At 43.7% G+C, this 23,782-nt stretch overlaps 1 protein-coding gene across 1 annotated transcript in view; it reads right to left on the bottom strand.

The window, feature by feature from the left end:
• MANEAL (mannosidase endo-alpha like) overlaps window positions 1-23,782 on the bottom strand; it is a 205,308-nt gene that overhangs the window by 44,759 nt on the left and 136,767 nt on the right. The window contains exon 4 of the mRNA XM_085647889.1: window positions 1,689-1,765. Coding sequence (XP_085504015.1) covers window positions 1,689-1,765 — 77 coding nt within the window. The remainder of the gene's footprint in view (window positions 1-1,688; window positions 1,766-23,782) is intronic.

Raw genomic sequence — 23,782 nt, forward strand, 5'->3', positions numbered from 1 at the left:
TCTGGAAAAGCTCTCTCACTACTGCTCTCCACTGTCAATGCCACCCTCACTCAATGCATCTTCTCTGAAGCTCCCAAGATGGGCCAGATTCTCCCACGTCTAAAGAAACCTACAAAAGACCGTAATGACTTCATAAAGTATCACTTATCACTTGCCTACTCTTCTTTGTCAAACTCATCAAAATCACAGTTTATGCTCAACTCCAATATCACATCCATGCCAACCATCTCCTGCACAAAGATCATACTGCAGCATGGAAACAGCTATCTGATACCTCGTAGATGATGTCCTCTGTCCACAGATGAAGAGGACTATTCTCTTGATGTTGCTGACCTCTCAGCTGCCTTCAACACTGTCAAAATCGTCCGCACCCTGAAATCTGAAATCTTGAACGGGCTTTACTAGAAACACCCTTCGATGGTTCTCCTCCTACCTTTCCAAATGACACTCGCTCATTCACAAGGACACCTTCGGGTGCCAGAAGATCCCTATCACCTGCGGAGTTCCCCTGTGTTTAAAAGTGTCTTATCATCTTCAGCCTCTACATGGAGGCTCTGGGGCACTATTCACCCATGACAGCATCAAAATTCATCAATATGCTGATGATACACAACTCTTCTTGAAAGTCTTGTCTGCCCTAGACATCCAATGCCTCAAACACTGTCTGCACCTCATCTAGACAGGGGTGCCCAGCACCTACCTGAACATCAGGCTTATCAAGACAGAATTCCCATTATTTGTCAAGAAAAACAAAAAAGCAATATTAAAAACCTGGCTCAATAACATGCACCTTGATGGTTTCAAAACCCAACATACACCCACTGTCACTCGAATTGGTGTCCTGGACACCAACCTCAGTCTCAAAGAACACTTTGCCAAGACAATAAAGACCACCTTGTTGTACCAGATAGCTCCACTGAAGAAAGTGAAACCAATCCTCCCAGAAAGCAACTTCAGAACTCCTCTCTTACTTTTGCATCTGTATGGTTGAAACACCACAACCCATGGTCTCCCAGACCTCGCAGTGTCCCTGCTTAAGAGCATCCTACATCCACAGCATCTGGGGCCAAAAGAAATATGATCATATCAACCCATCCCTATGAAACCCCACTGCACCTTCTTCAAAACCAGCTGCATTATTTACAAAGACATCACATCATGCAGCCTCATCTAGATAATGGACAAGCTCACCAACCATCCAAGGGAGATCTCGGCACATCCACAGCCAGCACACTATTAGACTGGAGACAAAGAAGTGTAAAAGAGAAACACCATACATGGTATGATTCATTTTTAAGCATTTTTAAATTCAGCTGTGAAGGTACAACGTGGAAGGGGTCAGTAGTTTGTAGGCCTTAAGTAAAATAAAAGTATTTTTTTTTAATTTGCACCTTTGCTATTTCAATTGAATTGCAGTCTGAACTTCCTACCCTTCTTTAATGTCCCTTCCTGTTTCAATTTTTGCTAGGGGAAATGCTGAGGAAAAGTTAGAAATATGCCAGACTGCATTAGATTTGGATTTGTAGCAGGAGTACAAAATAAATTATTAACAGCAAGCTATGTCATATCAATTTTTATTTACAATGTATGTCACCATTTAGATGGAAATATGAATTATAGACCAAAAGTGAAGATTCAGATAGCATTCTCATTAAGACACAATATTGATTATTTACCAGAAGACTTACTTATCAATGATGTACTTGATGTTATCGTGCACAGTGTTTTCATTGCGCCCCTTGTACGGCTGTATGTGGAAAGCAACCTTCAAAAGACAAGAGATTAAGATATGAGGGTGTGAAACATCCTTTTATTATTTTTTTTTAAATTGGTGCAATGTGCCATAAGCGTGCTGTGAAAGCATTATGACTGCTTATAGGGGTTTCATTTACAATTGGCATATCAACAAATAGGTACTTGCTTAACGTAGAACAACCATGTTTAAAGGTTTACAAAAAGCACCGCCCACATTCCCATTGACCAATCAAGGTCTATCATAGGTGCTGTCTTGTCAACCACTCCATATAAGAGGCTGCTATTGGTAGGTCAAGAAAAATGGATGCAACCATACCAAAGAACCTCCAGAAAGACAATTCATCAATAGAGCATCAAGCACTACCTCCTATAATAGGCTGCCAAATTTGCGCCACTGAAGACCTCACTGCATTTTCTGTTGTCTCCTTTTCTCTTGTGGCCTCTGTCAAAGCTGACCTTTGATATGAGAAGTAACTTCATGGGAAACTTGATAATTCTTTCACAACAATCTGAAATTTGATACATAATCAATACATTTTGCCAATGTACCGGTTAGATATTATTTCACTCTGTTCTCTTCTAATCTTTTCCTTCCACAGCCTTTCCTAATACCTCTCCTTTTTTTCTTTTCTAACAGGGTCATACTTATTATCTACATTATAGTAAGTATAGAGAGACGCTCAACCTAAATGAGTCATTAAGGGGCATATTTACAACGAGGCGATAAACAATTATCGCTGCTTTAGCTGCCGTTATTGGCCGAAAAGCGGCGATAAATTTATCGTTATATTAGCAAGGTCCCGCTAACGCGTGATACCTTGCTTTAGCGTGGGGATTTCTAACGCCCAGCTTTGCATCTCTAATGAGATGCAAAGTGGGCATTCCTGACCTGACATGATAGGAGAAATGTCGCTAAGCGACATTTCTCCTATCATCAAGCCCCACGCTATGAAGCATAGCGTCAGGAAAAGTAGCGATAACACCTGTTATCGCTACTTTCCTAACACCTGCTTCAGGACTGATTTAGCCATGATATCCTATGGAAGGTGGATATATTGGCTAAGTTTGTAAGTCCCTATCAACTAGCTAACGTGAGATTATCGCTGGGTTTCCAGCGATAATCTCACGTTAGCCAGTTAGCGCTAGGATTTTTATCGCCGATGAGATAAGCGTTGCTAATAGCACTGTATCTCAGCGATAAAAATCGGCGCTAGCCGGCGATAATTATCCGAGCGCTAAGTGCGCTCAGCAATAATTATCGCCTGTTGATAACGTTTGTTGTACTTTTTTCTTTCAGATAAAAAGATTTTGTAAAAAGCACAAACATTTATTAAATATAATCACTGGAACCTTTTTCGGTTTCTGCAAGCCACAGACTGTGTTGCAACTCATCACCTTAACTCTTGCTATTTGTTGAGCTACTCTCTGTCTATGTATTTTAAAATAATACGTGTGTGTATTATTTCCCTCAAATCCACCTTCATAACATGTAAGACTGAGAGGCACAGGATGGAAAGAGCATTGAGTCTGAATGGCCTGTTCACCTGCCAGAGCGGGTCTGATGCTCTCTGTGGGGCATTGGTGGACAATGTGAGATGCTTTCACTGATATGTACAACCTGAGGCCGCACTGCTCACATTTGGACCTATAACGAGTACTAAACACCCATCTTTATCTCATATTTGCTACACAGATACGTCACGCATTCCTTGAAGATATCAGCTTTGAGCTAACCGCAATAAACAAGGGGCAGGTTAGCTCTGGTGATCTTTAAATTAAGGTGGTGCTATGCTGGTTGCAAAGTGATTGCATTAATTAATAGCAATAATATTAACATGCTTTCTTACACCGAATGTTTAACCTTTTTGATCTGGGGCACTGCAAATAACAGATGCTCATTTTCTGAAAATATAATACTCATTTTATCGACCTCTAAAATATGAAATGCTGAGTCAACCTCCTGAAGCTCAAACAAGTGGCATTAACCAGTGAACTTTCATACCAGATAAAACACTGAAAGTTCAGACCAATATCATGAACAATTTACTTAAGACTGACATTAGGACTAGGAAATTGTATTAATAATTGGGAAGCAAATATGAAAAAGTCTATAGATTAGTCAAATAGTGAATATGAGTAGTATTTCTGCTGGATTAATATCCGTGAATCTTTTTTCGTTTCTTTAATTAATTTGCTTTGTTGACTTATGTTTTTAGGGCTCAGTTCATTTTTGTCACACAAGGTAGTTGCTGATTCGGTGCCATAGAGCGTCGTGGCATAGGGTGAGGACTAAGACAGTTCTATTCAACAAACTCCAACCAATGAACGTTTTAACAACGCCCGAATTTCATGCACAAAATGAATTCTTTATAAATTCTTCACAGTTGAAAGGTAAAATATTCATTAAATCAAATGCATTTCAATGAAAGTCCATTCTGGATCAGTTGGTCTAGATTAAATGGTCTTCAGTGCAAGCTGTGCTACATTTGTAATAATAATAATATTAATTGGAGAGTCTCAAAGTTTTACTTATGACCCTGCCCCTGACTGACACATGCTGGGGTTGCCAAAGACCAAGACTGCCTAGTTTTGATTCACACTCATTCTTCTTTCCACCAACCCCCTACACTTCTCTTTTTCTCACTCCTGCAATAGTTTTTTTTAACATTATTTTTTTCCCTTTGTCTCTGTTTCCCTGTCTTTCACTTCCTCCTTCTGTCTCCCTTTTCTACTTTTCTGTGTCTTGTGTTGAGTCAAATTCTATTGATGAAAAATAATTCCAGGTCCTCAAATATAAGTGCTGCTATCCCCTACCATGTACCCCCAAAAAGTTTGCACTTGTTTACAACTGAATTTGCTTTTGCGAGCAGGGCCCAAAGTGCTGACCGATTCCTTGCAGAATAGCCAATGTACAGGACCCAGAATACCAACTGCGGAAAGTCCTTTACAATCTGGGACTCTACTTACCACAGCATGGTCGGTCAAGCAATTAATGTCTGTTAGACCCTTAATGGCTGAAGCTAGAAGATGAAAGGCCTGCCATGCAAGTTTAACATTGTTCAGAATATTAAGAACTGCTTACGATATTGCAACATCACATATGCAAAATGTATGAAACTTAAGATTGAATGTTTTATAGTTTTTAGGTCTCGCCTGACCCAGCGCATGCGCTGGTCTGGCGAGACTTATTGAGAGGGCTCCAAAAAGTGCTACCAGGCCAGCATAGAGCTACAGTGCATGTGCGCGGGCCCTGCGCTTTACCGCAATTACTTTCACTTTCGCGGCCGCACGGCCGCTTTGATGTTTGAGCGTGATCGCGATCACTTTCACTTTTGGGGCCGCACGGCCGCTTTGCATAGCCAATAGGTCACGCTTTTGGACCCTTATAAGTATTTAGTTATGCAACTGTTGCATGGCTAAACACTTATAAGGTACCAAAGGCGAGACCTATTGGCTATGCCAATGCTTGTTTTGTAGTGCAATGAAGATAGATGACACATCTTCCGTGAAAATGATGATGTTTGCCTAGAGGGTCGCTAAGTTTTTTTCTGTTAGAAATTTAGATTTAAGGGGTGTTCGCTGGGCACCATTTTTATGTAAGAAAAGATGTTATGGAATTTACGCTGGGCCACTGAATGTGGAAAAACGATGTTAAAAGTTGATAGCTGTGGGATAGGACATTCCTGTTTGTGTTATACTTTAAGGTACATATATTGTCTTCCCCTGACTGTAATGACATATTATGATGTGTACACTGAGACTTTATAGCAGTTGTTATCACAATAGTTATAGCATCATGCACTCTCCATTGAAATTTCTCTACAGAAAGCTTGTTTTTCCTTACAAAGTTTGTGAACACAATTTATTTATTTTCTTTCTTTGTTTCTTTTCACACATTTTAAATCGAAACTGTGCTGGAGAATACAAGGATTACATATTTCGGTGTTCCAATAGGCAGGTCTGAAGTTGAAAATTAGTGGCCGATGCAGTTACTGTTGTGCGGTGCACACACAACACTTTACTACAACACTATCCTGAGCAGCGAGATTATCGGACACAATTAAAACAAGTCAATGAAGTGTCCATGTTTTTCAAAGAGAGGCAGAAACGTAATCTGAGCCTGCCAATAAAGCTCTCATTTGGAGGATGCATTCAACGAGATGGGACTCTGTTCAGAGGTGAAGTTGTCAATAATCAGCATTTCACATCATTCAAAAAAGCACATTATCTAATGGCAGAGGTTCCTAACTTCACTGACGCCCACTGCACATCAGCACTTTCAGCATCTACCTATATGCAAGGCAGAAGAGCTAGGAGGTACTTTCAAAATGCATTAAAAATATTAGCCAACAGAAGATAAATTCCTAGTAAAGTGATTGCTTTGTCCAGATACTTGGCATATTGTAGATTTAGCAGAACTCATTTGATTGTTGTACAGATACATTTAACAATACAGACCCTAACAGCTGAGAGGAAGTCCACGTCAACTCCGTCATTCTTGCCAGGCATTTAATTGTTTTAAATGAGAAACTGTAATTACAGACTCAGCCGGCAAACTATATCATTGAACTGAAGAACTTGTGGTGATATTGATTAGGTTCATAGGTTTGTGAGACTCCTCACAAACAAGGATGTAAAGGAAATGATTATTGCAACTATTGTGGAGAGAGGGCGGCAGAGCATTTGCCCCCTCCAGCATAGACCAGTATGCCCCGAGAGGTAGCATGTGGTGACTAGGAAGAAGGCCGGGGAGTGGGAAAGGGGAGCCGGTGCCAGAGCTGTGATGTGGATCCTGGAGCTCACCTTGCCGCAGGACTCAAGCTGCGTCTCAGTGACAAAGCCCCTGTGTGGCAGAGATGGGACTGATAGGCATAGGCTGGTCTCTGGCTTCAATGACGCATACAAGCTAAAAATGATGGAATGAAATGTGACCCATAGTAATTACCAGTAGCATAGGTTAATTCAATAATTCCATTCAGATTAATTCAAGCATTTCATGCATCACTTTTTGAGCTGGCTGATTCACATGAGGTGGGAGGCACACACTTTGTTTGCTCTCTTATTCCTTTATTTTCCTCAGGAACCTGGCCGCATGGCAATGTACGCTTCCAGATGTTACCCTGGCAGGTAGAACAACTGGTAAGAGGATTGCTGCCATTTCTTCTCCGGGTTTGTAGACCTGGCCTAGATGGTGGAAAAACCGTGTTGGTAGTAGCGGCCAGTGTGTCGATAGGGTGGCGGGGCAGGGAGGAATGGGGGGACAGACAGACAGATGCCGAGACTAATAAAATAAGCAAAATACTACGTACCTGTCACATCACCAATTCGCGCTCCTTTCCACTGCAGGCACAGTTTCCCAGAGTCCACGGAGGCCAATCCTGACGCTGCTCTTATGCTGCTGAAAGCAGCGTCAGGATTGGCCTGAGCGCCGATGATTATCGCTCCCAGTTAGGCTGGGAGCCTGTGCCTGCTCTCTCCAAACTGACAACGCAGCTTGGGTTGGAGAGCGCTTCAGTGTGCATGACGGTCTGGCCATTTTGAGACGGCTGGCCAGATCGTCATGCGCACTGAATAGCAATGCAACCACTCCTCCACCAGCCTGTCATCCCCCTGCTTCTGCCCCCAAGCCTCGACTCTGAGAGCAAAAATAAAACAATGATAAACAAGGGTTTATTATTGTTTTATTTGACATTTTTTGGGCTACTGGCAGGTGGGGAGACGCGCCTCCGCCATAGAGGAGGAGCCGCCGCTTCGTGATGGTAGTGTGAATCTGTTAAACACCATATGATTTCCTACAACATGAAGTGGCTCAGGGCTTTTTAAGAGATTTGTGAATCCCCCTATATTCCACGCTATATAGATATAAAAAAAACACTGCACTTCCTACCTTGTTTTTAACAAGGTACTTTACAGAATAATGAATAATTAAGAAAACATAGGAACACAGGAAATAACTGGCAATTATAATTCCAAAGAAATGTCTGTATCTATCATGCATAAATACTGCTCTTTCAACAACTGTGCAAAGACATAGAAAACAGAAACAAGTAACAATTTGTTTGGTCTGTTATTGATGTGGAGAATCTCGCTCCTTATTTCTAGGTGTGTGCGAACTTGCAAAGCCAAGCAACTTGCAATATGTGAATTTACTCCTCCCCATTGTGAGTGTCTTTCGGGTTTGCTGGATGAATTAGGCCCGCTTTTCTCCCCAGTTTAAAGAACTTCTATGCATTGTTTACAGTCCTCCTCTTTCTCACTGTTTCCGGTGTCAAAGCAAAAAAGTAACACTTCATGCTTTCCATATCGTAGTCCTTCCTTGTCACATATTGAAGCCATGAGCCTGGCCTTGTCTCTTGAATCAATCACTCTAAATGATGAGGTTGGCCACATCCTTGCCGACCTGTATGCAACCTTTCTTCATTATCTAATTTGAATGTTTCTGTCATCCAATGTACTACACAGAATATCTAGTCCTGTCTTTCCACGCCCTATGTCACTCCCAGTACTCTAATGTGATTTTACTCTATAGCATCTCCAGGTTCTCAGTTCTAATGGATGTGTTCCCCTTTTAAGAGTTCCACTATTAGTTTATCTCTGGTGGTAACACTTGTAGTAACTTACTACCTGTTGATATTTTCCAGGTTGCTCTCAATGCCAACCATCTTGCTCTCTCCTCCTTGGTGCAGCCAACTCTGAGCCCATCATATGCAATGCAGGCCCCATGTGGGTCTTGTCTCTGATATGAATCTCTGTATATGAAGGTCTCTGGTGCAAATATATTTAGGTTACCTTCGATTTCTTTTTACTTATTTTTGACTTTGGCCATAGTCTTTCACTGTTTCTAGCTGGAGTATATGGTGTGACCCAATTCTGTGGCCCCTGCCTCTGGCCAGACCACTTGCAGCAGCTGCCAGGAACCAAGATGACCACATACAGATTTTAACCACCTGACTTCAAAAGGACTGCCTATCTTGCTCTCCTTGTCATTTCGTTTTTAGTTCGAGCCGAGCTGCATGCTGTAGTCGATATGTATGCTGTAATTTTATTACCACTGCGCTTAGAACACACACTCGCTGTCTGAGTCCTCACTGGCTCTTTCCCAAACCACTACTCTCTGGCAGTTCACAAAACTGTCCTCTCAGAGCCCTGATACCATTGGATCCTCCAAACCCTCACTCTCTACTGAGAGCACTCTTCTCCAAGGGCTCACTCCCCGCTCGGAGCACTCTTGCATTCAATGTGAGCTGAGAAGAGCAGTCACCATGCGCTCGCATCACTCTGGTCTCTCACTCAGCGCACTCTCCTTGGCAGTGTGACAGCTACTACCCCAGAACACTCTCCCCAATGCTCACTGACTGCTCAAAACGCCCTCCCCGTTCACCCACACCTCTCACACATGGTCCAGATTACGCACTCTGTGGGCAGGGATGTGCGGTGCATATGGGGGTGGGGCGTGTGTATGATACAGCGGAGTTTGTGTGTGGTGGGTGATATATAGTGTGATTGATGGGCTCTGGAGAGTAAAGGTGTGATGCTGTTGGGCACATCATAGGGGGGACGGTGTCTAATGTGTGTTATGCAATACGAATGATGGAGGCGATATACATGTAATTATGGCATGCCTATTCGGCAGATGCTGGGCTATGGAGGTGTGCCCTAAAGCGTTTGCAGAGGGTTATTAAACTACTGTGAAAAGGCTGTGGTATAGAGATGTTAAGTGTGTGAGGGGATAAGGTGTGATATGTACGTGCTGAGAGAAAGGGGTGTGCTGGGATATGTTTTGGCATGCAGCGCGTGTGTATCTGTGAGTGTGGGTGTAGATGGGGTGTGTAGGGGTGATGGAGGCTGTATAAGTTCTCCTAAAGGTGCAATATTAGGTGCTAGGTGTGTGTGTAGGGTGTGTCCAAAGGTCAGTCGTGGGTGTGCCGGGTGTGACGTTGCCATGCTGCAGGGATGCTGAGGTCCTGTGTTGGTGTGCTAGAAGGCTGTGTACGTGGGTAGACAGCGAGCTGTGTATTTTAAAAGATGCTTTAAGTCACAGTCATAGTGCTTAACTGGTCCATAATTACGCCCACCAGTGAGTGCGGGTGCCTTAGTTGTAGTTAGGAACAACTCCCGGCACCTGTATACACCTGTCTGATTAGCTCACCCTTCCGGGCGCTCTGCACACCCACAGCCAAGACACTAGAATTCTATGGTTGAAGAAGTACAAAAAAGTAAAACAAGCATTTGCAATGCAATAGATCCCGCATTTGCGAGAGTTTAAGCTATTAGCATTGTAAATGACTTTGCCTTTTATTTATGTTTTAAAAACTAAAACATATATAAAAGACATGGTCATTTACAATGCCAATAGCTCAAACTCACGTAAATGCGAGACCTATTGCATTGCAAATGCTTGTTTATTTTTGATCTCTTGATGTGTCAAATATGCTTCTTTTTAGCATACATTTGTAAGAGCTCAGAGGGTTCCATGTTTAAGATACTCACCAGACTGTTCATGCTGTCACACAACTCCAATGGAACCATTCAATTGAGCTAAATGGGATTATCAGACACATGGAGCTCTGAGACATCCTGTCTCAGGCCTCTGCTGCTGCAGGGCCTGCGTGTGCACTTTACTGCCACAGTGACGTGGCATTTAAAGTTTTTGCCAAGTCTGAAACTCCAATTTTAAGACATATAGGTCACCCCTAAGGTAGGCTCTAAGGCAGGGTGCTGTGTAGGTAAAAGGTAGGACATGTGCCTTTGTTGTGTGGCATGTACTGGTAGTGACAAACAGCCTATTTGGTTTCTCACTGCTATGAGGCTGCTCCTCTCATAGGTTTGCATCGGGACTTCCCTGATATGTGTTTCAGTGGTAATTTCTGATATGAAAGGGGTGGTGTGGCCATGTTTGGTATGTTTGGAACAGTGGTGTTAAACCCTGCTTATTTGTGAAAGCGGATTTTTTGTTACTATTTTAGAAATGCCACTTTTAGAAGTGGGCATTTCTGCATGCTTATGACTTTTTGTGTTTTGCAGCCTGATTCCAATCAAAGTCTGGTTTAGACTGACGTGGGCATGTTTTGTGCATTTGCTCTAGACGGTCACAAAGGGGGGTTGAAGTGTGTCCTAACTATCCTGGGTGACTCATAGCCAGGCTGAAAAGACCTGTCTGCATTTAGAGTGGTGGGAGGACTTTTCACTAGCTCCTGAATAGGACTGTGCCTGCCTTTTTACAATGCTGTCTTCACCCCCCTGTAGTGTGTCTGGCACCAGGGCTGGGAATTGAATGGGGGTGTTGTGCACTTCTGAAGTTTATTTGAAGTATACCCAGAACAAAGACTTTGTGAGTATAAGTACAGGAGCTATGACCCCATGACTCTAGACACTGTGTGGGACTTGTAACCAGAACCTGCTGGCTATACAGACTGAACCTCTGCCAGAAGAAATTCTGAACTGCAAAGTGACTCACTGGATTGCTTTGCTGAGTATTGCCCTGCTGCTGGCCTGCTCCCGGACTCTTGACTACCTAGGCACTGCTGGACTCTCAGACAGAAATTGCCTCTAGGATGCTGACCTCTCTGTCAACTGCAGCCTGCCTTGTATTCGCCCTATCAGGGTTGTCCCAGGGGTCCAGCACATGGTGAACGTTGGTTGCTGCCCCTGCATCCAGAGCGCAAAGTGAGGGCTTTACTTTTCCCTTTACTCTGAGGCTAGAGGGCTGCTCCGGGAAGAGCTACTGATTTCCTCCTCAGCGCGGGGTGAGCGCTTTTTGTTCTCCCCTCCTGTGAAAAGCTGAGGCTACCTTGGTGAGCACATGGGGTGTACTCCTCACCTGTCCAGAAGAAGGCCCACACTCCACGGAGACAAGAAGCAGCATTTATGCCCCAGCTAGTGTCTCCCCTTCCCAGTGCATGGTGCCGGATGTGGCACGAGGGGGGCTGGCGAAGGTGTTGCCAGTTCGTCGGCTGCCTGCAGTATGAGGAGGCAGGTCCTGGGCGCAGGAGCCTAGCGCTGATGGTGGAGGCGGCCCGAGCTCCATCCACCGCAGCCACAGGAGACGGGAAGAGCCAGGTCCGCCGACCTGAGGAGCCAGCCGTGACCAAGGTCTTGGTCTGGGACGCTCACTGCGGTGTTAGCAGCTGGGGACCTAAAAAGAGAAGTAAGGCCATCCCACACCCCTTAAACGATCACAGCCCAAGGCGCCCAACTCCGGCAGCTCACAGTATCCCCCTGAGGGTATTGGGGAACTTACAGCTGTACCAGGGGTAAGCGGGTAGCTGCTTTGTGTTTAGTTCCCCTGCGGAGGGGATCTAGTGAGGTCTCCCTACAAAATGTGACAGTGGGTGCCCCCTCCCCATGTATGCACACATTTGGGTTGCATTTGTCCGGGTAGAGCATTGCGGGGTGGAATCTCCAAGGAGGCCTCCGTTCATTAAGTAATGCTCGAGAGCAGCTATCACCATATTCCCTATTGAAGGTGGGCATGGGGCCCAGGAACCTACGTGTAGAGAGCAGGGACACTGGACACTATATAATACGAGCACAGGTGCCACACTTTGTGTGTTTGTGGCATTGCCTCGTTATTTCCACGCCATGGAGGACTTATGGTGATCTGCTGATGTTCATGGGTTGCTTCCTTACATGCTGCATATATATGTTCTGAAATGGATTTATGACGTTTTGATGCCTTCTACTGGCCAGAATAATGAGCACTATTTTAGATACCCGCAGGATATGTCTAGTGATGGTATAAGGTGATGTTTTCATCGTATTTTTATGTTGTGTGCAATTTACTTTATGCACTAACTGTGATGTTATGACAGTTGCAAACACAAGGAGATGAGCGCTGACATTTTTCAGACACTCGCCCCCAGTCACAGATCTGGGTTGAGTCCATCATCGTTCTTTAGCTCACTTTGCCACATCGGTTCAGACCCAAACATATACAAATCAGCCTTGACCCTCTTCCTCATAAGAACAGTCCAGCCCGAACTGCCAAGCCAGGTCTTCCCTGGACCGGAAAAACAAACAGGAAAGTGAGCAAGGGACCCACATCTGGGCATACCCTGCCAACCGGTCCCAGGATGCTTGTTTCCCATCCAGGAAAGACGTGGCCGAGTTATTTACCCAGAATCACAGGATGCTGTAACGCCGCCGATAATCAAACCTGGTTCACCAGCTACAAAGTTGGCAGGTCTGGCCATTACGCCACATCCTCTCCCCCACTTTCATGGTTAATAGTTGGTTCTGTTTTAGGTGGCCCTAACAGGAGTAATGGGCTGGTGCAAGCTGCCTCTTGATTTTTTTTCCAAATTAATCACTGGTTTTAACATCTGTGAGATCAAATTCTGCTCTCAAAGAGTTCATACCTTGTTAAAGTGAACTTAGGTGTGTGACAGAGGAGTGTGCAAGCTGGCGTAAACACATGTAATTAGCAAAGCACACAAGTGGGAATGATATGGATACGAGGCTGATTGTGTGTACACAAAACTGAGAGATTATGCGCTGTGCCAGCGCTTCCTGTTGTTCATCACGTCCTCCATTCTCATTTGTGAAGATTCTTTTGGGCCAGTGGCAGTGGCCGCCGTTCAATTGGAGAGGAGGAGCACCCCCCTTACTCCCCCCCAGCAAATTAAACGATAATAAAATAGGTTTTAAACCTGTTTTATTGTTGTTTTATTTTAATCCCCTTGACCGGCCCGCGAGACTCTGACGAGGCTTGGGGGTGGGTCCAGGGGATGACTGCTGTGAGGGAGTGAGGCACTCCCTTCACTGCCCATGAGGTGTTTGGCGGCTGTCTCAGGCCAGCCAAACGCCTCATGCGCAGTGCAGCTCTCTCCAGCCCCAGCTGCGTTGCTGGGGCTGGAGAGCAGGCACAGGCTCCCAGTCTGCCTGGGAGCACAAGTTGAAGGCGCTCAGGGCAATCCTGATGCTGCTTTCCTGCAGCATCAGGAGTGGCCCCAAAGCATTCTGGGAGTCTGTACCCAGAACCAGGAAGAGAGTGATGCGGTGGGAGACGGTGGCGGTGGTCTTGCATGAATTATCTTGCGGAAGTAGACAGGTGCTTTTGTCTGTATGAGGGTATTTACTTGATCTTTGACTGTAAAAAAAAAAATGTAAGCCGAAAGCTTGGATGTCTTTGTAAGATTTAGGCTGGCACGTCAAGCCACAAGAGGACACCACACAGATGAGGGATAGTCACAGTGGAAAGAGAATTGCAAGACTATTTAGAGTCTGTTCAAAGACATGGCAAGAATTTGTGTCTTTCATGTCATGCAACTGACTCTTCCGGGGCTGTACTGACCTAAACAATATGCTGAAAAAACAGATTTCCCTAGAGGCCTTTAAGGAGTTTACAAACCGTGTGGCACCATAAAGGGATTTCTCACAAATGAATGCGGCAGAGGAGAGATCAACTGCATTGCGAACATCTCAAAGATGAAGACTTGTGAGCCTGGCCCACTACTGTCAGTACATCCAGTCAGTGCATCAGAATGATCTATCTATCTATCTATCTATCTATCTATCTATCTATCTATCTATCTATCTATCTATCTATCTATCTATCTATCTATCTGTCTGTCTGTCTGTCTGTCTGTCTGTCTGTCTGTCTGTCTGTCTGTCTGTCTGTCTCTCTACCTTTCTAGCTATCTATCTACCTATCTACCTATCTATCTACAGAATGTCTCTGGGCTCTGTCGTAGCCAAACATGGTAAGGTTCGCCGACTAAGCCAGTGGAGGACTGTTTCAACCAGCCATGCCTTCATCTTGTTTTCACGAATCTAAGGAACATAGTAACTCATATAGGCCCTCACTGCGATGTGAATGGAAAACTGCCAGGATTTACCCCACTCTCGGAATTACCATTACTGGCCCTATTGGAATTAGGAGGTCACTCGTAATAAGGGACATAAAACTTGGTGGGAATTGAAAATCCTCTCATTTTTGGAGGAAACTTAAAATACAGAATACATCCCACTGGCAGCATTTCCTCCACCATAGGGATATTATGGTGGAGGAAATTCAGCAGGTGGATTGTACTACATTCTAAAAGTTTCCTCCAGAAATTGGAAGATTTAAGTCTCCCTCCATATGATTTTCAGCTCCCTCCATTTGATTTTCAGCTCCCTCCATATGATTTTCAGTTCCCTCTATATGAGTTCCTTAGTCGGTCCGATCTAGTGGCTAAAAGAGTAACATGTTTATGGTCACCCATTCCCTGGTTCACAAGAAGTATAAGGCTTTGTGACAATATTTAATCCTATAGCACTAGCTTCAAAATGAGAAGGCATCTCATAGCATGCACTTTGACCAACAGAGAAATTGAATAGGACCACGCACACTGCCTACTTTGAGGACAGTACAGTGAACAAAGTACTTGCCTTTAACCCTGTCAATCATCAGAGTGGGGTTTTTGATTGATTCCAGCCTTTCCTCATTTGTTTAATCTCAGTAGACAGCCCTTCCATCTTTACCCTCCATGCTGGACAACCTTTTTGCTCCCACTTAATTTGCATCTATGTTGAGCCTCTGCCTGATGACATATACATCTTACATTGACTGAGCGGTGGACCTCGGCGAATCTGTTCTCCTTTCCAAAGTTGGATGAGAGATGTTTTGGACTGGCTCAAACTAAATGAATGGTGCGAGAGACAGTCAGCCGTAGGTGGTCTTTAAAATGGCCTTTGGGAATTCCCTATTGCCATTCTTTAGTCTAAGGCCCTCATTAGGAGTGGCCCGGTTAATTGTAGTGTGTGCAGTAGTTCTTACTAGCGTACGTATCACAGTTAACACCACACTCCAGCAGTTTCCCCTGTTCGATTTGGTCAGCTGAAACTTGCCGCAATTATTGGGTGAAAAAAGCTTGATATTTATTGATACATGGATAATTTGGTGTGTTAGTACCATGATCCATGTGTTATTACCCCAGATCAGTTTCCACTTAGAGATCGGATCAAGGTGAACAGGAATGTCATTAAGAATCCTCTTAAACGATTTACTGCGATCCGAAATAGCCACACTTTACAAATCTGTTATCCTGTTCAGCACTTGTTTGAGTTTCCACGACTCATCAGATATGACACGATTGTAAGATACATCTTTGAATCCCTTTTCATACTAATGCATAACCTCCTTTATGATGCACGTTTCTGTCTTTTGCTTATATTGTCAATCGTTTTTGTCCTTTACCCTGCACAACTTATATTGTTAAACTGGATTGCTTAATTCTCATGCTGTTGTGTAACGCACTCTACTACCCTGGTAAGTCTGGCTACCACCACATAAAACCTTAAATGAACGCATGAATTGTGGGGGCAGTAAATCTCTGTGCTAAGGACTTATTCAACAGAGGAGTGGTAGAAGGAACTGCAGCCATGTACGGTTAGCGGAAAAAAAACAATAATAGCACACGCCTCCTTGAAAGCTATTTCATATTCAGGGGTGACTCTCCTCCGTTGGAGTGGAGGAGAGTTGCCCCACTTAAAATCCCCTTAAACCCCTGAAAAATAAAATGGTAATTTATTACCATTTTCTTTTCTTCTCCGTCCTGAACAGAGCATCAAGACAAGGGCAGGGCCGCTGCTGAGTGACAACAGCATGTCACTCAGCAGGCTGGAGGGTGAGATGGCTGTGCACTGTTTAAAGTGTGCCTGTCTATTTGGCTGGCCGTCTTGCAACGGGCAGCCACATATGCACACTTTAAACAGCACTAACAGAGAAAAGACCGCTGGGCTAGAGCAAGCCAAAACCTCCAGAGGGATGTGGAGTGCCGAGTGAGACTGCTCCCTCCAATCAGGGCACTGCTGTCATGCTGCATGAGTGCAGCACTCTGATTGGTCAAGAGAGTTGCTGCATCCAGTATTGAGAAGAGGATCGGAGCGGAGGATACAGAGTCGCGTTCAGGAACGTTTTTAAATATTTTTATTTTATTTTGCGCGTGCATTGACCCCCCCCCCCCAGATGCCAAAGGCCACTGTTTATATGTGCATCCTCTGAAAGGAAACAGGTTCAGAGATATAAGACAGGAACCAGTCACTCACAAACCGGTATTTCTTCTGCAGAACAACTGCAGCACCAAATGCCAATAAAGCTCAAAGGCGCTCACAAACAGTGTCAGGCAATGTTATTAAATCCAAGTAATTTGCGTGGAATTAATATGAGTATTCCCTCCGGGACCGGAATATTGAACGGCGAGAGCAAGAGACGTCGTTTACATGGATCTCTTGTAGGGTTACTGCGAGCTTAATAACATTTCTTCTCAGTTGTCTCTTTAATATAAAACAATTGGCTCTTTCCCAACGTGTGCACCAGACAAGCTATTGCAGGTCTTAGAACTGGGAGTGCTGCCATTGTGCAGAACCGGCCCATCTTTCTGACTTTGCTGCATGATTGATAACTTTCTTAGCATAAAAAGGGAAATTGCAGCACATAACATTGTGTACTGTATTTTTGCACCACTGTTTACTACCCCCACCATGCACAAACATCTATACCTAGGACTTTAAAGAGGAGGTTTTATTGTAGAAAGAGCTTCTCAAACAGGAGAGGGCCTTTGCTACACAGCACTGTGTGTCTCAGTGGCAGCAGCGGCCCCTGCAGGTAAGAGCGGTGGGACCCGGTGGGTGGGGATTCCGACAGACGACCAAGAGGGGAAATTAAATAAATAATTAATTTTCCCTCGTCATCGTAGTGCAAGGGTGCCTGTGTAGTTGGCAGGATTGTTTTTGTGCAGGAAGGAGCACCTTTCTGTACAAAAAATATTCTGAGAGGCGTTTTCTTCTTTCTATGTGCGCTGCAGAAAGTGTTACATTTTCAGATACCCACTTTAGAAAACTCCCGAAGAAGAACAGAAAAAGACTGGACTTGCTGTCTTTGACCTAAGAGGAGGCCTGAAAGGACTGGACCTGCTCCCTCTTGTCTCCAGGACAAAGAATTAGACTCCAAGATCATAGGACTAACCTTCTTTAAAGCAACAAGGACACAACAAGCTACAAGAGGTCTTTTCCTGCAACTATCCAGCTGTCCAGTGGCCATTGGACTGGACCCTGCTGGCTGGCCTCTGCCTAACACCCTGTCATTCTTTAAGTGATTCACATGTGGACTTGGAGGGCTTCAGATGCGTACTCCTGTGGTGGATTGAAACCTTAAGGACTAAAGTCATAAGGTAGAATCTTCGACAAGGACAGACCTGGTTGGTGTTTCCGACCCGTGCTCCATCGCAGTCAGTGTCAAATTGCATATATGTTCCAGTCTACTGCGACCACTGTCTATCATCAGCACCTCATGCTTCTTGCCGCTAATCCTACTTAACATTTTTAAAATTAATATCTCAGGTTTCCCTTATTGGATTTTTGGTGTGATTTTGTTTATTAAACTAATTGAAGCTTTTTGTTGTTTTGAATTTCAACTTAATTACTGTTTTGGTACTGCATAAATACATTTCACATTGCCTCTAAGTTAAACCTGTCTGATCTGTACCATAGTTAGCAAGGGGTTGAACTCAGGTTAATTTAGTGACTTTGAGGGTGCAACCTGACAGGGGTTGTGATTTCTCCTCCAGGTGGGTAGTCACTCACTCCAAATAATAATTCAATTGATTGCACATATACTATTGAAAACATTGTGATGGACATCAGGAAGTGTGGCATACTTCACTACTACCAATATTCACTTTTGTGTCGGGTGAGGCGGGAAAGAGCCCAGTAGGCAGCTCCCTCCCTTTGCTGTGAAGAGTAACTGTTTTTTTTTCTTCTCAGCATATCGGGGTCCTGCTCCTCCAAGTGGCGAAGTTCAATCCACAAAACTTTCTTGAAATTATTTTTATTTGTTGGGCATGATGCAATGGTTTTGCAGTTTGAGTATTCATTACTTGCCACAGGATTTTTTGAACACTGGTTTTCATGGCTACATTTATACAACTTTAACTTAATGGGCCAGCATTTAGAAACTACTGAATACTGGGTTGAGAGTGTTTCTTAGCATGCCCCATTTATCAGACAGGAGAACTGGAAGCCTGCCTTCCTCTCTCTAAGGCAACTTGAGTGGCACACCTTCCTCCACCCACCAAACCACCCACAGCTAATAAACCAAGCGCCTGAAATCCATTGGCTCTCTGTATCCAAATCCTGACTTCTGCCTTGTCGATAAGCACTCTAAGAGGCAGTTAGTCAATATTTATGCCTCAAAAACATCTATATGCATACTATAACGAACAGATTTTTATTGACAAATATGTACACAGATTTTAACTCACTGCCCTTTTGACATATTTCTTATTTTCTTTACTTTCTCTCTGCAGACTGGGGCTTCATGTTCTAGTATGAGCTGCACTCAGTTCACGTCTTGGGATGAAATTCATTCAATAACTCCACATTAATAGGCTATGCTCGTATATTATATGATATCTGATCTCCAAATGCCGCTTGACATTGCCACATACACACACAAATAAGACAAATACTTTATCCAACGATGCAGTTGATTTTTGTCGATAAATATCTCTTAACTTCAGAGTAGGAAGGGTGTGAAGTGTATTATTCATTCTTTTATCACTTGTTATTTCCACATCTGTTGACAGCACTGACCCACCGTGAGGACCCAGTGGATTCATACTCTGGGAGCGAGTCTGGGCCTCGAAACATGGTTCAGGGTCAAAAGAATCGAGAAGCTGCTTATTGACCAAACTATATATATCAGGAGGGTGTGCCAAGCATGGGCACTCTTTTGTGCTGTGTGCATACTGTCTTCTGTGCTGATACAACACCAGCTACCACAGATAGAAGGGAAGAATGAAGGCCAATGACAGATCCTTGGAGCTCTGTGTACATGGACACAGACACACACACACATTTGCTGTCTGCTCTGAAGGAGACCGTCCCACTTATTTATTTTTGCTAATCTACATGGAGGTTTCTAGACACACAATATCAAAATAAATTTCTTTGATGGGGTTGGGAGACAACAGAGAAGAAACTACTGGTAGTGTATCATTGCAGATCTAATGATTGTTTTTTTAGCAGATGGGCAGCAGGAGAGCAGAGAAATCACGCATTACACATTTTCATGTTTTTTTCTCTTTTCAAAGGTGGAAGTGGGACATATGTTTAGAATGATGCAGATATCTTTTCATAATTTCACCATCCTCTCTTTAGCAAGACAGACTGGACTAACAGACTGGACTAGCGCATAGTATGTACTATTGATGAATTGTGCAGTTGGGGAGAAGGAAAAAACACTTTGTATCCTTGTAGTTTGTGGATACAACATACCATGGTTTCAAAAAAGTTTTTAATACCCTTCATGTGTACTTTTCTCACAAAAGTAATAGCATTCATTTTAAAAGAGACATATATTAATGTTTAAGTTGGTTCTTGTTTTTTGTTTTTTGTTTCCTGTGTTTTGTTGTTTCACGATGCCAAAAGCAATGTTGCAACCATATTTTTTAATCTGACATTTGTGTTTGTTTATCAAAATCAGTCTATTTTCAACAGAAGTCTATTTTTTTGCAGAGGAGCAGCATAGAATCTTAAAACCTCTTCCGCAATCTACAAGATCAGGTATACTTTAAAATGTATAAAGTTTGGATGGAATACAACCAAAGATCTAATGTGCATATTTTTGCAAAAGCTCCTTGGTGGCAGTGTATTTGTGGAGATTATGTGTCTGATTTGCAGTTCGGTACTCCTACACAAATGTGACGGATATCCCTACTGCCTTATTACAAGTGGATTAAATCCTAATGCACTTGAGAGAAAGGAGACGGGATATCATCACGTTTGTGAGAACTGGTCGGTGAACTATAAACCCGGACCTGTGTCTACTATCTATGCTGTTTGATGAGAACCCAGACGAGCATCTGCAATGCAATAGGTCTCGCATTTACGCGAGTTTGTGCTATTGGCATTGTAAATGACAATGCCTTTTATTTATGTTTTGTTTTTTAAGTCTTGCAAATGGAAGACGTATTGCATTCCAAATGCTTGAAGTCATTGCTGTGTTGCCCACTTCTGTCTCCCATGGCCCCTGAAGAGCTCCCCGTTTGTTATGAGTTAAATAAACAAGCCAGTGGTCACAACTGCGTATGAGAGACCCTCCTTCCGTAAGAGAAACTCATTAAAGAAAATAGTGCTTACAGACTTAAGAAGATGTACCGTGTAACAACCAAACTAAAAGGGCCAGTCCTACTGGGAGGTTACAAATGAAGACAAGGCTAAGGAGGGAGTAACAAGCCTAATAACGAATCAGAAGCCATCATTTACTAAGGACAATGATACAAGTCAATGAAAAATATAAGCGGAGAGTGGTTGGGCTTCAACTACATACTCCAATACAGCATGGCTCACAGAGCAGCGTATGCGCTGCCCAGGCTCGACCTAAAAAAAACCACGTTCCAATCATGACTTCAGCACATCACTCATTCGTGATATCCTGGGCAAAACCTTTCATATCCCTGCGCTGCAGTTCTTCAGTGCTAAAATTGGGAATGTTTAGAAACAGCATAACCCCAATATTACAAGCTGTATGAAAGCTGAAAATTCTATTTTAATGGAAGAGCAAAAGCCTAAAGATGGTATAGCTTTCGCGCTTGTGTTCTATACATCTGTGTACTTCTTGTGCTGGGCCAGTCAAGGGTATAACAAACAGCAACAACAGAATTGTTTCTTGGAAAAGCACGGCAATAAACAACCAATTTGCAGGAGCGCGAATCAGGAACAAACAGCAGCTTATGGTCTTAAGGGGATACACCATGGCGTGTTTTTCAATTTGTCAGAGGAAAGCTATTTACACTTGATTTGTACGTCCACCCTGAGTGACTGAGCTTCAGAAGAGCTTTGTGGCTTTGAGATAATATTTTCAGAAAATTCTTCTGGGTCACAGGTCACATTGATCTACAGAGCTGTGTAGTATGGCTCAGTCTTGCTGGGAAAAAAAGAGTAGTAGCAGGAACATCATTAACGATCCATGGGCCCAATTCACAAAGCATTATTCCTGGTGTGAAAAAAGACCTTATGTTTGGAAAAAGTCAGGCGTTGCTCCTGCACAAGATATACATAATCCACAGTGCCCTACACGCCCCACTCATGTGGCTGTGCATACTACTTATATGTAAAGCACCATACCACGGTGTAATTTATTCAGTTGTAAAGGTTATATAGGCTTCAAGTGGTGCGATTCACAAGTGGGATGAAGCTCTGTGAAAGGTTGTGTCTAAGTAGTTGGAGCCAGCACAGGTAAGAGCGGTGAGGCGGAGTGGGAACCGGGGAAGTTTACATACGACGGGATAAGTTCGATTTAGTGTAAAAAAAAAATCTGAAACCACTTACCTTGCGCTCGTCGCATAGCCACCGATGCTGTGAGCGCAAGGTAAGTGGTCTTTATTTTTTCAATTTAACTTATCCCGTCGTATGTCGACTTCCCCGACTCCCACCCCGCCCGCCCGCCCCACCGCTCTTACCTGTGACGGCCGCCACTGTGTCTGAGGAGTGGCCAAAGATACACAATGTACATGTGATCTAAAAAATCTTTTCCCAATGCACTTTTCTCACTTTTCAGAGGTCTTAAATGACCCATATATAGGACAAGCATTCATAGAGCAAAACGCGTGACACTGTGAACTTTAGAGCCTGAGTGGAAGGGGAAGTAGCCTATGCTTCATTTATCCTGTTAGTTGCAGTTGGTGGGCACCAGCATTCCTTTTGGGGAATGGGGCATATTTTTCTGATTAGACTTTGGGACAGAACAAGAGAAAATAGGCAGAAAAGGGAGGAAGGAGGAGGAATATAAATTTAAGAAAACAGTAACAAAGGGAGAATACATGGACGAGAAAGAGCCTACAAGAGTAAACTATAGACACATGAGGTGTAGGGTGATGGAGGAAAGAGCCATGTATTGGAATCAAGATTAGGCATATGTGGGATTCAGCAGCCCCGGGATTCGGCATCCTGGATGGTGGCCTAATAAGAAAACATTTAGGCCCCTGCGCCTGCCTTCTTTTACAAATTAAGATGGGAGGGAGGAACGGGAAACAGTGGCGGCTGGTATAGGATGGGTGGTGAAAAAGAAAAAAAAACCTTACCTCTGCACGCTGCTGTCTCTCATCCATAGTCTCTCTTCTCAGAAGCAGGAAACACACAGGATCCCCTAAGCCAATCACGACGCTGCTGTCAGCAGCATGACAGCAGCATCGTGATTGGTCTGAGCGCTGTGGTTCGGAGCTCAGACGAGGACTAGGAGCCTGTGCATATTCTATACCCAGGCTGTGCAATACAGCCGAGTGGAGAATATGTAAAGTGCGCATGACTGTTTGGCCGGCCCAAGATGGAAGGCCAAACTGTCATGCACACTTAAGTGCACATATTTCTGCCCTAGCCCAAAGCAGGCTTCAACGCAGAAGAATAAACAAGGTGTTATTATCATTTATTTTTGCTTTTTTGCACTGCTGAAAAGCAGTGGGGCGAAAATAGAAAACCGTAACAAATAAGTATGTTTGTGAACCTGACTAAATCATTTGCATAACACAGGCCATCGGTAGGGACCTGACATTGAAAGAAACATAGGCCCTCATTTATGAAAAGTGACGCATCGCTGCGAGAAAACAGCGGTGCGTCACTTTTCATTGCACCCTCCTTGCGACACCAATGATGCGTCATATTTACAGTATGACGCTCCATGTCACAAGGAGTTACAGATACGTCAGTATTTCTGACGTATATGTAGGCGCAAAAATGACGCATTGCTGGAGTGTGTCACAAAAGTGACGCAACTCCAGCAATGGGTCATTACACATGGGAAAGTCCCATGTTAAATGTGCCTGCGTCAGTCTTACGCCTGCCATTGGGCAGGCATAAGATATTGACGCATTTGCGTCCTAGAAGTGGCGCAGTGAAATCTCATAGATTTCACTGCGTCACTTCTACTACCCTTTCTTGCCTCCCCTGCATACATTATACCTGGTGCAGGTATAATGTGGCGCAGGGGTTTATAAAGTGACGCATCTACCTAGATGCGTCACTTAGTAAATATGGCGCATTTTTTACA

Source organism: Triturus cristatus, chromosome 3_2 (genome assembly GCF_964204655.1).
Source record: "Triturus cristatus chromosome 3_2, aTriCri1.1, whole genome shotgun sequence".
Taxonomy (NCBI): Eukaryota; Metazoa; Chordata; class Amphibia; order Caudata; family Salamandridae; genus Triturus; species Triturus cristatus.